The sequence below is a fragment of the Notolepis coatsorum genome (genome assembly GCF_963971535.1).
Source record: "Notolepis coatsorum genome assembly, chromosome: 3".
Taxonomy (NCBI): Eukaryota; Metazoa; Chordata; class Actinopteri; order Aulopiformes; family Paralepididae; genus Notolepis; species Notolepis coatsorum.
In genome coordinates this window covers 172,895,344-172,911,026 of record NC_140167.1, presented here as the reverse complement: position 1 = coordinate 172,911,026, position 15,683 = coordinate 172,895,344, and the positions used below count along the sequence as shown (strand labels likewise).

Genomic DNA, 15,683 nt, shown 5'->3' with positions numbered 1-15,683 from the left:
AAACAGCTCGCCGAGGCGGCTCGGTATTTTAAACTACGTGTCGGTCAATTATTTTGCGACAATGACCTCGTAGCTATACATTATCCCTTACTTATTGTAGCAAAAGGTGTGTAATCAAATTGGCATAAATATGTTTTATAATAGCCTTAAATGGAGATTCACGTTAAATTGTTCATCATATTGTTTAGAATAAACTTGCATTATAGGCTATATTCTGTAACGCACCATTTTTGCCCCCAGTGGTAAGTCAGCTGAGCGCAGGCATAGGCCCCACGCTCCAACGCTAATTAGAGACGCATGCCACCTGTAAAAGGGTGTGTTTGATCCTTCGGGAGAAGTGACAGTTTTGTTTGTTAGAATAGAAGCCATGCCTCGCTGCTGCTCTGCTAGAGAACCTGTAAAAGGAAAAACAAATTAAATTAAATGGAATTGAGAACTACATTTCTGCCTCCTGGTCGTGAATGAAACATGAAGAACAAAAACTGTGAAATATGAATAATCATGTGATTTAATAAGAAGAGGATCTTGAACAGTTTATTGTGCAAACATACTGTGACAGCTATATCAATTTTACAATTACTGTAATTTCAATATAGTTACTGTACAGTAAATTACACATTGACTTACCGATCATCTCTCGTAAAAATACTTATGGATGCCACAGTTGACCTGTTCAGGTTTGGCTGCACCACCCTGCCAGCTTCAACTATTATAACGGTGTGGTTAACCCTTTCACTGCCACAACACCAAACGGTTAACCCTTTCACTGTGACAATACACAGAAGGTTAACCCTTTCACTGCCACACTAGAGGTTAGTGTGATAGTAAAGGGTTAACCTTCTGTAGTGGGGCAGTGAAAGGGTTATGGTAGCAGGGTTGGCGCGAGGCTGTCGGAAAAGTGAGTCTAGTCTTGAGCAGCACGATATGGCTTAAAACTAACTTTCTATCTTAACGTTAAAACAAAGCATCATCGTAGTATTGCTGTGTTTGTATCAAGGTGGGTGGCTTGGGTGACTTTTGCAGATAAAACGTAATATATTACTTATACAATACATAAATATGTTACTTATGACTATAACATATAACGTACATTTTGTACCTTTTTCCTGTGGTTCATACATACTTTATTTACATGTTTTAAGCGAGATCGAGCTGTTCACAGCCGTCTCTTCTCTCAGGTAGCAATGATGACACAGCAGAAGTTGGAACGTTGACATTATTTTACTGGACAGATATGTTTCTCAGTCTTTACATTCTTCACCCAGGAACTGTAAAATCATCTTTGTCATTTAAGTGGAGAACTCCACTCTCCCAATCAGTTAAAAGTGGGACATTTATACAGAAATCCAAATTGCTTATTTAAAAAATAATTTGAGAAATTACTTATTTACAAAAATAAAATAAAAAAGGTCAAATCATTACTTAAAAAATACATTATTTCCTAAAACAAATGGTTATCCGTGTTGGCTTGCACTGACCAACAGGATTGCACGTTTATAAAATGAAAAAATCATGACAATCTAGCATAGTGACGACACTGTTGTACTGCAACAACTGCGCTCCCTATGGCAAGATGGTCAAGACTAAAATTATTTAACTCTCTAGACGGCCTATACAGCATTTTATACAGCAGGCCTTCCCTCAGACATGAACAGCTATTTCTTGAAATAGTCTTGGTCTACATACCATTTCCTCCCTTACCACCTTTACCTCCACTTTATATTCACCATGTATATACTCATCTCTCACCGATTTCAGTACCGGATTATATACACAAGGCGGTCCATATGTGAACCGGTCCTACATCTTCTAATCCGTATAGAAATCTAGTGACCCAAGTCGTCACTGCAGGAGAAGCGACACAGAACAGGTAAAGCAGCTGCACCGGCCGTCTCCTAGTCCTCGCTCTCCTCGCCGTCAGCCGCCGTGTAGATCACCTGGTTCCTGCGCTTGATCCTGGGCTTGGTGCCCGCACCGCCGCCGGAGTCCCCGCTCTCGTCGCTGGTGCGTTTGGGGATGCGGACCGCGGGGGCCTCCCCTTCCTCCTCCCCGACGTCACCCAACTCCTCCCCCTCCGAGGAGAAGTGGAGCTGGAGCGGGGCCGGGGTCGGGGTGGAGTGGCAGGGGGGAGGCAGGCTCATGGGGACAGGGAGGGGAGACAGAGACAGAGACGGGGAGGACTTGGGCTCCGGCAGGACCATGCGGGTGGGACTGAGGATCCCTCCGGAGGGTACGTCGGCGCCCGCGTCGCTCATCCCCTTTGGAGCCGCGGAATCGGAGCCACTTTTAGCCTCCAACTTGACTTTTCGTTCCTCCTCCCCCCCCTCCTCTTCCTCCCACTCCTCCTCGATCGTGATCTCGTCGGGGTTGTACGAGATCGACAGTCCCGAGGTGTCCGTGGGATACTCGCTGGGCTCCTCCACACTACCCGTGCTGTCTCCGTCGTCCTCGCCGTCCTCCGCGTACGTGCCGCCCGGCCCGTCTCCCCCCTGCGTGACCTGGGCGTAGATGTCTGTGAGGCCCAGCGTGGCGCAGAGCTCCGTGGTCTGGGCGTTGGTGTTGTAGCTGGGGCTGGCGTGGGGCTGGGGCTTGGCGGGGTCGTAGGCCGGCACGGTGCGGCTGAAGTTGTCTGGCACGGCCAGCTCGCCGCTCAGGTCCTCCACCACCTTCATCATGGCCGCTTCCGTGGCACTGAAGTCCCACCTGAGAGAAGTGACGGTACACAAGGTCAAGCACAGGTCAAGTGCAGATGACATGATGAGTATGAATCAAATTGATCATCGCCCCAGCAAGAGTCTAACAGAATGAGTGGGTGAAATAGAGGTACAGTACACGTGATTGAATTTAAATGCGTATGTAAGCACGTTTAAAAGGAACACGCCAACATTTGGGGAAAGATAGATAAGTTTCCTCTCTGCGTCAGCATTTCCGTTAGCCGGTAATTACCGGTATTTGACCGGCAAAATCTGTTGAAGTCCGACATATTTAATCTCTCCGGTCTTAATGTCCGGTGAAAATAATTCCCTGAGTCTAAGCACAATTTGATTATTTGAATTGTATTAAAATAGGCTAAAATTAAATAGCCTATGCGATGAACGAAACGATCATTACATTTGTTTCCTCGTTGCTTCTAATAATGACAACGACGTTGTCAGCGAGAGCTTAGTGCTGGGTGTGCGAACTTTTGTGAAGCTGCAGAGCCGGAGCAGCAGCAGCACAATGCAGTATTCCAGCAGTACTCCAATTCAGCCATTTTCAATTCAATGTTGGGTGGGGGGCGCTGCTGTGCGGTCCCCAGAAAAGAGCCAATAACAGCTGAATCAGCTGCTCTGGAGCGCCATACTCTTTGCAAATAAGTCGTTGCGAGGTGGAGAGAGTCGTCACGCTAATGTTGCCGTCTCTCTCTGCCAAATTTCTCAGTTCTTCGCTTGATATAATTAATACAAATGTCCAATATAACGGAATTCGTTAGCTCATAAAAATGTGATTATAACAGACTGTTGTTTATTAATGTCGGGCGACTGCCCACAGACACCTATTTGATTTAAAGTCGGCAGCAGCACGAGTCTCGGGACTTATTTTATTTGGAATATAATGACTTTATACGCAAAAGTAGCCTAGTTTTAAGTAAAAATATTATAAATCTACATGCATTGATGATGTCATTCTTTTGTTTTGTTGTCATTCTTTTGCCTATCAATTGTTTTTAAGCTCAATAAACTCTGACCGGAATCTCTCTCATTTGACCGGTAGATTGAAATCTACCGGACACTGAGGCCGGCAACAATTTTTTCTAACGGAAACCCTGCTCTGCGTTCAGTAGAAAGCTATCTGGCTGCACGTTAGCCTAGCTTAGCACAATGAATGGAAGCGGACAGTGCCGTTAGCCTTCGGGAGAGGTGTTAGTTGGACAATGCCTAGGCTAACCGGCACTGTCCGCTTCCATTCATTGTGCTAAGCTAGGCTAACGTGCAGCCAGATAGCTTTCTACTGAACGCAGAGAGGAAACTGTTATCCATCTTCTTGTCTCTCTCTGGAGAAGACCGTAAGCTAATTTCCCAAAATGTTGGCATGTTCCTTTAAGTTGGTTTTGTATGCCTGTGTGTGCGCGTACCGGTCATGCAGGCCGTTGTTCATTGGGGGGTTCCAGGGATGAGGCGTGGTCCTCTGCAGGCTGTTGGTGGCCTTCAGAATAGCCAGCCACTCTGGGTCGTACTCCAGACCTTCTGATGAACCTGGTCTGTCTGGAACCTCCACAATCTGCAAAACACAAGCACATGCTTAGTTCATCTGATCTGTCACACAATATAGATATTTATCATAATGTCTATCTGTCATCGTATTGCGTTTATTTTTGTTTTTTATTTAATTGATTTATTCATTCATTTTAAATTTGGTTTGGTTTATTTGAAAGTAAAAAGAAACTTACTAAAAAAATACTTCCTACAGTGCCCAACGGGCAAATGGACACAAGAAAGGAACCACAATATAACTATCAAGGATAAATACACAAGCCTTCCATTGTGATTAATATTGCTGTTCTGTGTCTGTCACCCAAGGACACACCACAGTTTTTGTAACACTGTTCTATATTTGATCCTTTTTTGTTTCCCATTTGTACCTGTGAAGCCCTTTGTATCATACTGTGTGAAAGCGCACAACAGATGCATAAATGTTAATTAATTCATTAATAAAACATCATTGATATGAGGTGATGTGAATATGCATCGCTGGTCACTCACCTGGAGGAAGTCCCTGTAGGGGAGACACTTATCCAGAGAGAGGAACTTGGTGATGCGCGGGGCAGCGTTACCTTTCGGCTGCAAGGGAGAGACAAAAAAACATATTTTCACTTTTGCATTATAATTGTGTGTAGTTTCATGGCACAAAATAAATGTAATAATCTAATCCTTTTTAAATCATAGCTGCAAACTCATGGAGAATGAAAAAGGTGACAGACACAACACACCACACCACTATTACACCATAATTCACTTAAGAGCCCTAATTTGGAATCCTAAAGGTGACTACCGTAGTTTACAGGTATGTTAACCCCACAACACAACTTGTGGAAAGTGAAGGGGGCCGAATACTTTCTGAAGGCTCTGTACAGAAGAATACAATACCGTGAGCAGCGGCACTTAACACTTTGGTTGCCACTTGTTAACATGGTAAAACGTGGTTGAATGCCAGCACCCACTTCAATGATAGCGTTGTGAATGCATAATCTCTGTCTTAAATTATGGCTATGTGTCTAATCTGCCCGTCGTTTATCAATGACTTGTTTGCAGTCAACAGTTTGCATTTTTTTTTTTTTTTAATAATAATCGGTTCATTTCCGTTTTATAGCATTTTGAAAAGCCCTCGTTTTTCAGGAAAATATATAGATTCCGTGATAAACGGCATTTACTGGAATACACAAAAAACGTTGTAATTTTTCAGCCTATTTATGAATCGTTTTCAAATAAACGCTAGATTATCGATAGTATATATGTGTACTTATGCACGCTAAGCGATCTGAAAAATATATTCTCTCATTTCCTGATCAGCGCACACACACACACACAGGGCACACGCTGATATATAGGTCAAAACAGATCCGATTACCCCAAGACTGGTAAAATAAATTTCTTACCTCAGATCAGATGTTCTCCAAAAAGATTATTCCAATTCCTGATCGCCATTCCAAATATCGATTGCGTTTATTGATTCAGAGTTGGGTACTGTAAATATGCATTCCACGTTGTTTTGCGGCTCGGCGATCACTTGGATCCTTCAGTTGGCTTGACGGAAAAGTAAAATGAGGAAACTGCCCACCCCCCCCTTCATCAGTCTAATCCAATGGGGTGCAGTTACACAGGGAGCGACGATAGGGGGCGGTATTTTCCCAATGGAGCTCAGAGAGAGTCTGCAGCACTAACGTGATTCTCGATTGATGAAATATGAATTCAAATCGCTAATAAAAAAAATATGACAAACAAACGCTATATAGAGTTGCTGGCATTCAACTGGCGGCATGAACTAACGACAAAACGCGTCCGTGGCACTCAAAGTGTTAAAAAGCAAAGTACACCACAGTAGGGCTGAGCCCAAACGTTCGAACCTTCGTTCGTTATGTTGGCGTTCGAATTCTAAATCAAGTCTATTCATTCTGTTTAAACCAATGGGGTTTTTCTTCACAGTTGCAGATAAAGAATAGGCTACACTAATATTATACTATTATAGTATATGACGTCATAAAAATTTAAATAAAACATTTATCGTAAATGATGTAGCCTAATGCCTATCTGCATCCACTTGGCACTCGGCGCTCCATCAAGACGTCACCATCACTTTCGTACCAACCGTGCCCTTATTGGATTATTTATGTCTACAAAACTGATGAGTTATATTCATTAACACATTCTCTGCCATTGGTTATATCCATCAATATAGCCAGTCTGCCACCACTCTAAGCCTATGGAGATGTTCACCTTCTTTGCAGGGCTATAACTTTTTTTATTGTATTGCTAAATTGACATTACTATGGCCGATTCAACATCGATTAACTATCGTTCAGGATGTAGGAACGTTATACTTTTTCATTCAAACATTCATACAAAAATACCTTCTAGAATATAAGTATGTTTTTATCGTTTTCTGCAGTAATTCATAGAACGTGAGTTATAGGCATAAACGCATACCGGTATATAGATTATCGATTGCCGCTTATTCCCAATACACGCTATATTAAAAAATTCAACTGTATGTGCGGCTAGGTGGTGTAGTGGGCAAGGCGCTCGCTACCAATGCAGGAGACGCTGGGTTCGAGCCCAGCTCTCCGCATTGCTATCAGCTTGGCTGGTCGTTCATACTAACACAATTGGCAGTGTTAGGGGTGGGAAAGCTGATGGGTGGGGATCGGACGTTGTGGCCAGCGACTCCTACAGGTCGGATGGTGCGCCTGCGCAGCAGAATCAGGAAGCGACGGGGGCGGCGTGTCCCTCCCACGCAGACCCCCGCCGCTGAGAGATCGCGCTGTGCAGGTGAAAAGATGCGACGGCTGCTTCCTCGAGTACCGGAGGGGACACGTGATGTAAGGCTTCGTCCACATTGCAGCCGGCTTGTGGGAGGCATGGCCTAACAGCGTTCGAGACAGGGGAGGGTAGAGTTGGACAATACGAAATTGGGATGGGAGAAAAATAGAAAATGGGAGAAAAAGGTAGATAAAAAAAAAAAAATCAACTGTATATGATCCTATACGTTACGAGTCATCATGCACGGAGGAATGGGGGGGGGGGGGGGGGGGGGGTCGTTTATAATTCCGTGATAGTCAGTAAATGCTTTATGTAGTATGGGTGATATATTGATCAGATCGGTTTGCAGTGAAATGAATAAACAATTGGGCTGAAAATAACGTCAGCGTCCTCTTACCGTTTGCCAATAAGACTGGCGGTGAAAGATCCCAGGTATAGGACGTCAATCACCTAGGTCCATTTCCGGTTTGTATGTCGCAATAAACGCCGAAATCATATCGATTATTAAGTTTATAAAGCGATCCATTATGTACAGTGTCTGTCGGGAGCCTTGCGACAATATCTGATGGCCGGATGAATTTAATCGACGCACAGCAGCCATATCCTGTTTACCAGTGTAACTCGCCCGACCATCCACCAGGCGGCGGTATTGAGCCGTCGTTGTATTGAGCCGTAGGGTCCAGCTGCAGCGCCGGAGGTGTATATATGAATTATGAATACCATGGCGAACAAATTTAATATTGATCTCAATATCGCTGTACAGCGTGGTGTGGCAGACAACGCATGGCGGGCAATAACGCTGTACAGCGTGAACGGCGGTGGATGTGTTAAAGAAAGTTGAAAAAATAAATAAAATGTATTACCGGTAATTAAAAAAAGGAGGTTCGAACGTCCGTTCAAAAAACCCTGACGAAGTTCGAAGCCCAAAAACAGGCTTCGGGGAAACAGCTCTACAGCAATATATATATTTAGTGTGTATTGTTTTTATTGACCTATAGTCCCTTCATGCTGAGTGAATCAGTTCCCCCAGCCACATTTGTGTATTCAAATTTTTTTGGGGAATTAACTGATAGAAAATGTATCGAATCTAATCGAATCGAGGTCAAATGAAGAGATTTCATGATGCATTGAATCGTTGCCTGAATAATCCTAATCGAAATTAATCGTTGTGAGGTCGCATCGTTACACCCCTAGTAAAAACCCATCACTGCGACAATACACAGGTCTTTCACTGCCACACAACAGCAGGTTAACCCTTTCACTGCCACACTACAGAAGGTTAACCCTTTACTATCACACTACCGACATGATAGTAAAGGGTTAACCTTCTGTAGTGTGGCAGTGAAAGGGTTAAAAAGCAAAGTACACCACAGTAAAAAACCATCACAGTACGACGACGGGCACTCACCGGATGCTGCATGACGGCGGCGAACTTGACGTGGAGGTGAGCGGAGAACCAGTAGCTGGGCTGGAGGTCGGCCAGCAGCTCCTCCGCGGCAGGGCTCCCCAGCGTGTTGGACTCCACCTCCTGACGCAGGAACTTCTTCTTGCGCAGCAGCTCCCCCGTGCTGCCGTAGTGGTAGATCCCGCGAGGCCAGTCGTGGCTCATGAAGATGTCGATGGGCATCTGGATCTATTGGGAAAGGAGGGGAGAATGGGGGTACATACATTATCTGAATATATACCTGCAGATAATTCTTCTATATACACCTTATAACTCTGTATGATAGCATGTACAATAATGCTATATATCTATCTATATATATATATATATATATATATATATATATATATATTATATATATGATGACTTTATTCTAGACTCAAGGTCCATATTACACATATGCAAAACAACAATATATATACACACACCAGGGTTTCCGTTAGAAAAAATTGTTGCCGGTCTCCGTGACCTGCAAGATTTCAACTACCGGACAAATGAGATTAATTCCGGTCATAGTTTATTGAGCTTTAAAAAAATTGATAGGCAGGCTATATAAAGAATGTCATCCTCAAGGCATGTAGATTTATAATATTATTACTTAAAACTAGGCTACTTTTGCGTATACAGTCATTAATATTATTCCAAATAAAATAAGTCCCTCGATACTCCGTCTCCGTGCTGCTGCTGACTTGAAATAAAATAGACCGCGTATGTGGCAGTCGGGACACTAAACAGCAGTCTGTTATAATCACATTTTTATGAGCTAACGAATTCCGTTATATTGGACATTTGTATTAATTATATCAAGCGAAGAACTGAGAAAGCAGAGAGACTGCAACATTATCGTGGTTTGCGTGACTACTCTCTCCACCTCAATGTCACGCGGTCGAAAAGGGCGCTTGTCTATTGGACAGTGGAAATGTGTGTGTGGCTGCGATCCTGTGTGTGCGCGCGCGCGTGTGTGTGTGTCTGTGTGTGTAATGCGGAGCCCAGATCAGCGGAGCCGAGTTTTGACATGGCATTGATCCATTGTTCTATTGAAGCACATTACCACCATCCTCTCTCGCTAAACAACTTGTAGACCACGGTGTTTTTATGAGTGCCCACAAGTAGCCGTTTTAATAATATAATAAGCCGCGCGCCTCGGTAATAATAATAAGCCGCGTTTTTTCTTCCTTCTTCCCAAGATGCACAGACATAGATAGATAGATAGATAGATAGATAGATAGAGAGATAGAGAGATAGATAGATAGATAGATAGAGAGAGAGATAGATAGATAGAGAGATTAGATGCAGTGTGCTTGTTTTGCAGTGAGTGCTGCGAGCAGTGGTAATAATAATCACTTCCTATATTTGGTTCGCGTTTGGTCCGATGAAGCGAACCGAGACCTATGTTTTTAAAGCTCTCGCTGACAACGTCGTTGTCATTATTAGAAGCAACGAGGAAACAAATGTAATGATCGTTTCGTTCATCGCATAGGCTATTTAATTTTAGCCTATTTTAATACAATTCAAATAATCAAATTGTGCTTAGACTCAGGGAATTATTTTCACCGGACATTAAGACCGGAGAAATTAAATATGTCGGACTTCAAGAGATTTTGCCGGACAAATACCGGTAATTACCGGCTAACGGAAACGCTGACACACACACATCACATCACACACACATTATCTACATATCTGTAGATCACTCTATATCTGTACATATCCCTTATCTACTCTTACTGGTTACGCTGCTGGCCAGTATGACTTACTACCATAGTGTCTTTATACCTGTATCACTGTACATATTAATACTACAACTCTGTACATACATCCGATTAGCACTATTACACAGTAGTACTAATTTATATATTGTATACCCAGTTTAATCACCTGTACATCGTATATTACTATTGTGCTTTACTGTTACATTTGCACTCTGGTTGGATTCCAAACTTATTTTTGTTGTACTGTACTTGTGCTGTATAATGACAATACATTTTAATCTAATCTAAACATGTAACAAGGTTGTAACTGGACAAAAGACAGGTGCCGCGTGCCAAGCGCCTGCCAGTAGCTAGTGACCACCTGTTATAGCGGTGCCAGTCAACAATATGGCTGGAGGAGCGAGTGGAACCTCGCAGTAGGGGCCCCTCGCTGTAAACCCCTACGTTAAATACCCCTGCTTCACTACCTGAACTGGATCGCATTTAGGTGGCAGAATGGCTAAGCAAGGCTCCAGACTAACTTTTTCATTTAGGTGCACCAGCACATAATTTAGGTGCACCCTAAGATTTTCACCGCGCCTTTTGCCGCTGCAATAATACATTTTAAGCATTACCTTTACCGTTACCTTTTTTGTCAGTTCCCATACACATTAGTAATTTCTTAAGATGTTATGTAAATTATTGTAAAAAATAACATTGTATTACAGTTAACTCACAAAGTCCAATCCTTCACTTTTTATGTCTATTTTAACACATTCAGCTCAGCTCCAGTTAGAGCTGTCCCCAAGCCTGTTTTTGGGATTCGAACATTCGCCAGGGTTTTTCGAACGGATGGTCGAACCATCGTTTTTAATCATGCAAACAATTTGCTCCTAAATAGGGAGGTGTAGTCTGACGTCACTTTGTGTACAGTCTCCTAATGTACAGTCTCCTCCCCATCATATGTATATATTCTCTGTTAGGATCTCTGTGTAACAGTACTGTATATTTGCATATCGTATATGTCACAAATGTAACAGTACTATATACCTGTATGTCATGTATGTCCCCATCCTATGCCATAAATGTCATGATGTCATGTATGTTGTGTATGTCATAAATGTCACTATGAATTGAAAATGGGGGACCCTGATGTAAAGACAAACGTCTTTCTCTGGTCTGCATCCCCTTAACAACTTTATTTAACAGATTGCAGAATGGGTACAATACAGTACGGCTCAATACACACAATTGTTAAGGGGATGCAGACCAGAGAAAGACGTTTGTCTTGTTTACATCAGGGTCCCCCATTTTCAATTCATAGTGAACATTGCTGCGGTTGAGTAGTAGTACCTACTTACTGGTCACAGGAGGCTTGAATAACGTTTGAATGATAATCCATTTTGTGAATCCATTTGTTGAAACAACTTTGTTGGCCGACGGCTCCTGCTATCTTAACGTTAGCTGCGCTCCAACGTTACATAGCTTAATTAACATGCATGATGATGACGACGCATACCTGTGTAACGTTAAGCAGCTTGTGTTCCGCTGGGAAAGCATCACTGCATACACTTTGTTTAATCCAAACGTCCATTCAGAAACGTTGTATTATGAAACCAGTATGAGACGATGTGCTTATTTATCGTTTCAATTCGAAAAGTTGATGCTCACATGCTAAGACGCCACACACACACACACACAGACAGACAGACAGACCTGCTGGGAGCACCAGTGCGACAAGGGAAAACATTAAGTCGCACTGAACTGAATTTCGGTCGCACTCTAGAGCCCTGCTAAGACTGTGGTATTTAACTTTTGTGGTTATGTTACTGATCACTTGGTATATATGTACTGTATATGATATAGCAGATGGAGCGCAAGTAGTAACTGTGATACCTGTTTTAATTTGAAGACCTCGATGTTTCTGATGTGGTAAACGCTTCTCAGAGTGTCTGGGCTGTATGGTGGGAACTCGTGGTGACCTAGGGAAACGAAACATCAATAGTGTGTCTCCAGAGTGGTTACATCTGGTTATATCTGCACCAATTATTTAGACACACGGTAGCAATAAGCTAACTAAACGAACCTTTCCTGTAGTCATGGGACTTGAAGATTCCAGACAAGCCACCAATTCGAATCCCTTTGTAGCGCACGACACCGGCATAACCTGGAGACATGTTGGCACAGAGAGTGAGCAAGAGGGTCTAGGAATGGATGGATAGAATTAGATGGATGAAGCATCCACATGGTAAATGGACTGCATTTATATAGTGCTTTTATTCAAAGTGTTTTACAACTTAAGCTTCTCATTCACCCATTGACTCACACATTCACACACCGACGGCGGAGGCAACCATGCGAGGTGCTGACCTGCTCATCGGTAGCAGTTAGGGGTTAAGTGTCTCACTCAAGGACACCTCGACACACTGCCCGGGAGGAGCCGGAATCTAACCCAGGAATCTTCCGATTACCAGATGACAGCTCTACCTCCGAGCCACTGTTGCCCCCGAAGATGGATGAAGCATCCCCACATCCACCGTGTTTTCCCACCTACCCAGATAGTAGATGTTGGGAGCCACCCAGCCTCCGTAAGGCAGCTCCTGCATGTGGTTGGAGGCCTCATGGTTTCCTCCGATGAAGATAGTCAGGACCGGAGCCTTCTTCTCCCCGGAGTAATACCTGCAGAAGAGAGAGCGATCAGACGTGGAGGACTTAAAAAACTACCTCTACACGTCTTAAATAAAAACAGGAGAGATGAGAGGAGCGACTGACTTGTAGAAGGTCTGCATGGTCCGGTACTTGACGGGGACGGCCATGCACTTCATGTCCCCCTCGTTCCGGACCGCTTGGAAGTCCCCGCAGCACAGCAGCAGGTCCACCTTCACCCCCTCCTTGTTCTCCAGGTAGCCAATCGTCTCGTAGATCTTGTCGAGCTCGCCATGGCAACAGCCTTCGACGGCGATCTTCATGGTGGATCTTCAGTTCTGAATTCTCAAGAGGATGTGGCAGCGTGTCTAATAAGTCACCCTCTCCTGTAGGTTAGGTTTTGATATATCAGTCAGCCTCCGCACGGTACTTCAGGGCGACAGGTGTTCTGTTCCTCGCTGTGCCTGAAGGCGTTGAGCTGTGGTGATCTGCGTGGGAATAAACAACCGGGACACCGTTAGCTGGAGAGTCGGCGTGAGGCCGTTTTTCTTTTTCGGTCGAAATAGCAGCGATGACAAAAGGCAGATCAGCACCGGTCAAGTAAGACATCCTCAATTTACAGTCGTATTACACGTATACAATGTGAAGTGATGTTAGCCGACAAGCTTAAGGTAAACTGTACAGTGCAGGACATAGGACGACGTGGCCATAGAATGGCTGATATTCCAGATACAGACATAGATCACTCAATCTCCTTGGAGGGATTCCCTCGAGGGCATTCTGATTGGTTGCGCTGTTTACTCACCCAATGAATTGTGGCGCCCGGCGGTCAGCTCTTGTCATATAGTATCAAGTTTCAAAATGTCTTTGAAATTTGTGGCAGAAAAGGTATATTATTCAGTCAAATATCCACAACATTCACACGGACCACATTCTGTTGACACGATGGGGACAGCAAACGCAGCAGCATGAAACATGAAAACTTCAGTTAATCAAGAATATGGTGAGAGCAATAGAGGCCTTGCAGGCATGTGTGTTTGTGTAGTTATCTTCCAGTATGGCTGCCTGTAACCATTGGTAACCACTTTTAAAAGAAAATGCCTAGTTGCAGTGCAGTGGTCTAGAGTAGGTAAAACATCATCATATTAGCTGTGACTTGTTTACAAGATCCAGTAATAGACACCAAATTGTGTTTTTGTTGCTCCATTTGTCCCCTCCATTGCCAATGCCACGTACAAAACAATGGTTTCTATGTTACAGGCAGACATGCTGGAAGAAAGAACACCACAAACATTCTGTGCACCTGGCTCGTCAAGTTGGCATGCGTTTCGTGCTGCTGTTTGCATCGCGTTCACAGAATGTGGTCCGTGTGAATCTCGTGGAGAAATATGAATACATATAGGTTTTCGAAGGAATGTGATACTATAGGACAAGCTGATCACCAGACGCAGCTATATTAATTATTGGGTGAGCATACACAAAGCGCGAAATACATGCAATGCAAATATATGAGCCATTCGATGGTCAAGGTCGACAAATAGATCATGATTATGGTAACGGTTAGAGCTCATCACACGAGCTGAACTAACACACGTAACGTATACATTTATCAAACGTTAATACGAGAACAGAACAAAACAGCTACCTGCTGATTACTCAGAATAACATTAATAACCGAAGATAGCGTTTTAGTATTTATCCAGGTTTTCGCGCTATTAGGTCAGAGACTATTTCTTAAAATCATGATTATTTTGAAGTCTGTAGGACCAAAACAGACGAATTTTCCCACCTCGCGTTGAGCAAAAGCGACGCATGCGTAGCGCTTCTTCATTTAAGTAAACATAGCTTTCGATTGAGCGCAGCATATTCCAAAATAAGAGCTACATAATTGATGGATGCAATTTTCATATAAACATGATATACAATATGCATCTAAAAGGTGATTTACGCGAGGCATATAATCGCTCTCTCTAACGTCTTTGTGTGCGTACTATTATTCTTTTTTTTTTAAGCTCCTGTCCGTTTGTCGAATCAGTCGCATTCAGTTCACAGGTACGTCACGCTTATTGCTTAATAACAGCGGAGCAGGGCTGCCGTTGCTTCCGCGTTTTCCCTGATTGGCTGCGACACGCCCCGCGGCAGGCGCGGCAACCGGAGCGGAGCGGCAGAGCTTGCGGCATTATGTAACCGCCCTAATCCGCCATGATTTTCATTCGGCGCTCAGCTCACCTGGCAACGCAGCGGTCCTGCGGTCCTGCGGTCCGTTGTTGACAAGTTCAAATCCCATAATTTTTTTTTTTTTTAACATGATTTTTTTTTAACGTGTATTCTTTCGCCGGTTAAGGTTAGGCATGGTTAAGGTTAAGGTTAAGGTTAGGCATTGTTTCGGAGTTGGTTAAGGTTAGAACGGTTTAGTTTAGGCGCTGTTAAGGAGCTGGTTAAGGTTAGAGTTTGTCTTAGAGAATGGCAATATTCTTTCTATGGTTAAGGTTAAGGTTAGGCATGAATGAATGAATGAAAACTTTATTTAACAGATTGCAGAATGGGTACAATACAGTACGGCTCAATACATACAATTGTTAAGGGGATGCAGACCTGAGAAAGACGTTTGTCTTGTTTCCATCAGGGTCCCCCATTTTCAATTCATATAGACATATATGACATACATGACATACAGATAGTCAGTACTGCTACATCTATACATTTATGACATACCAGATTTGCAAATACAGTACTGTTTGTGATACAGAAGGAGTCAAGAAAAGGGAGTATATACATTTGACGTAGAAACTGTACATTGGAGGTTGGGTGGGGGGGGTTGGGTACATTGGGATATTGACAACCATACTGGGTAATTTACATTGGAGGTGGTTGGGGGGGGGGGGG

The 15,683-nt window shown here is 43.5% G+C and overlaps 1 protein-coding gene across 2 annotated transcripts; it reads right to left on the bottom strand.

Moving 5' to 3' along the window:
* Nucleotides 1–499: 499 nt before the first annotated feature.
* LOC311224440 (lariat debranching enzyme-like) lies at nucleotides 500–14,624 on the bottom strand. 2 transcript variants are annotated; one of them, XM_084309429.1, is made up of 9 exons: nucleotides 14,587–14,624; nucleotides 12,924–13,285; nucleotides 12,706–12,830; nucleotides 12,238–12,318; nucleotides 12,048–12,133; nucleotides 8,425–8,649; nucleotides 4,743–4,820; nucleotides 4,115–4,260; nucleotides 500–2,703 (listed from the first exon to the last, which is right to left on the bottom strand). In XM_084309429.1, the coding sequence occupies exons 2-9, from the start codon at nucleotides 13,118–13,120 to the stop codon at nucleotides 1,896–1,898; spliced, it is 1,746 nt and encodes a 581-aa protein (XP_084165555.1). In that variant the 5' UTR covers nucleotides 13,121–13,285; nucleotides 14,587–14,624; the 3' UTR covers nucleotides 500–1,895. The 2 variants fall into 2 exon arrangements, with proteins under 2 accessions (XP_084165555.1, XP_084165554.1); XM_084309428.1 differs by lacking the exon at nucleotides 14,587–14,624 and adding an exon at nucleotides 14,443–14,582.
* Nucleotides 14,625–15,683: the final 1,059 nt, after the last annotated feature.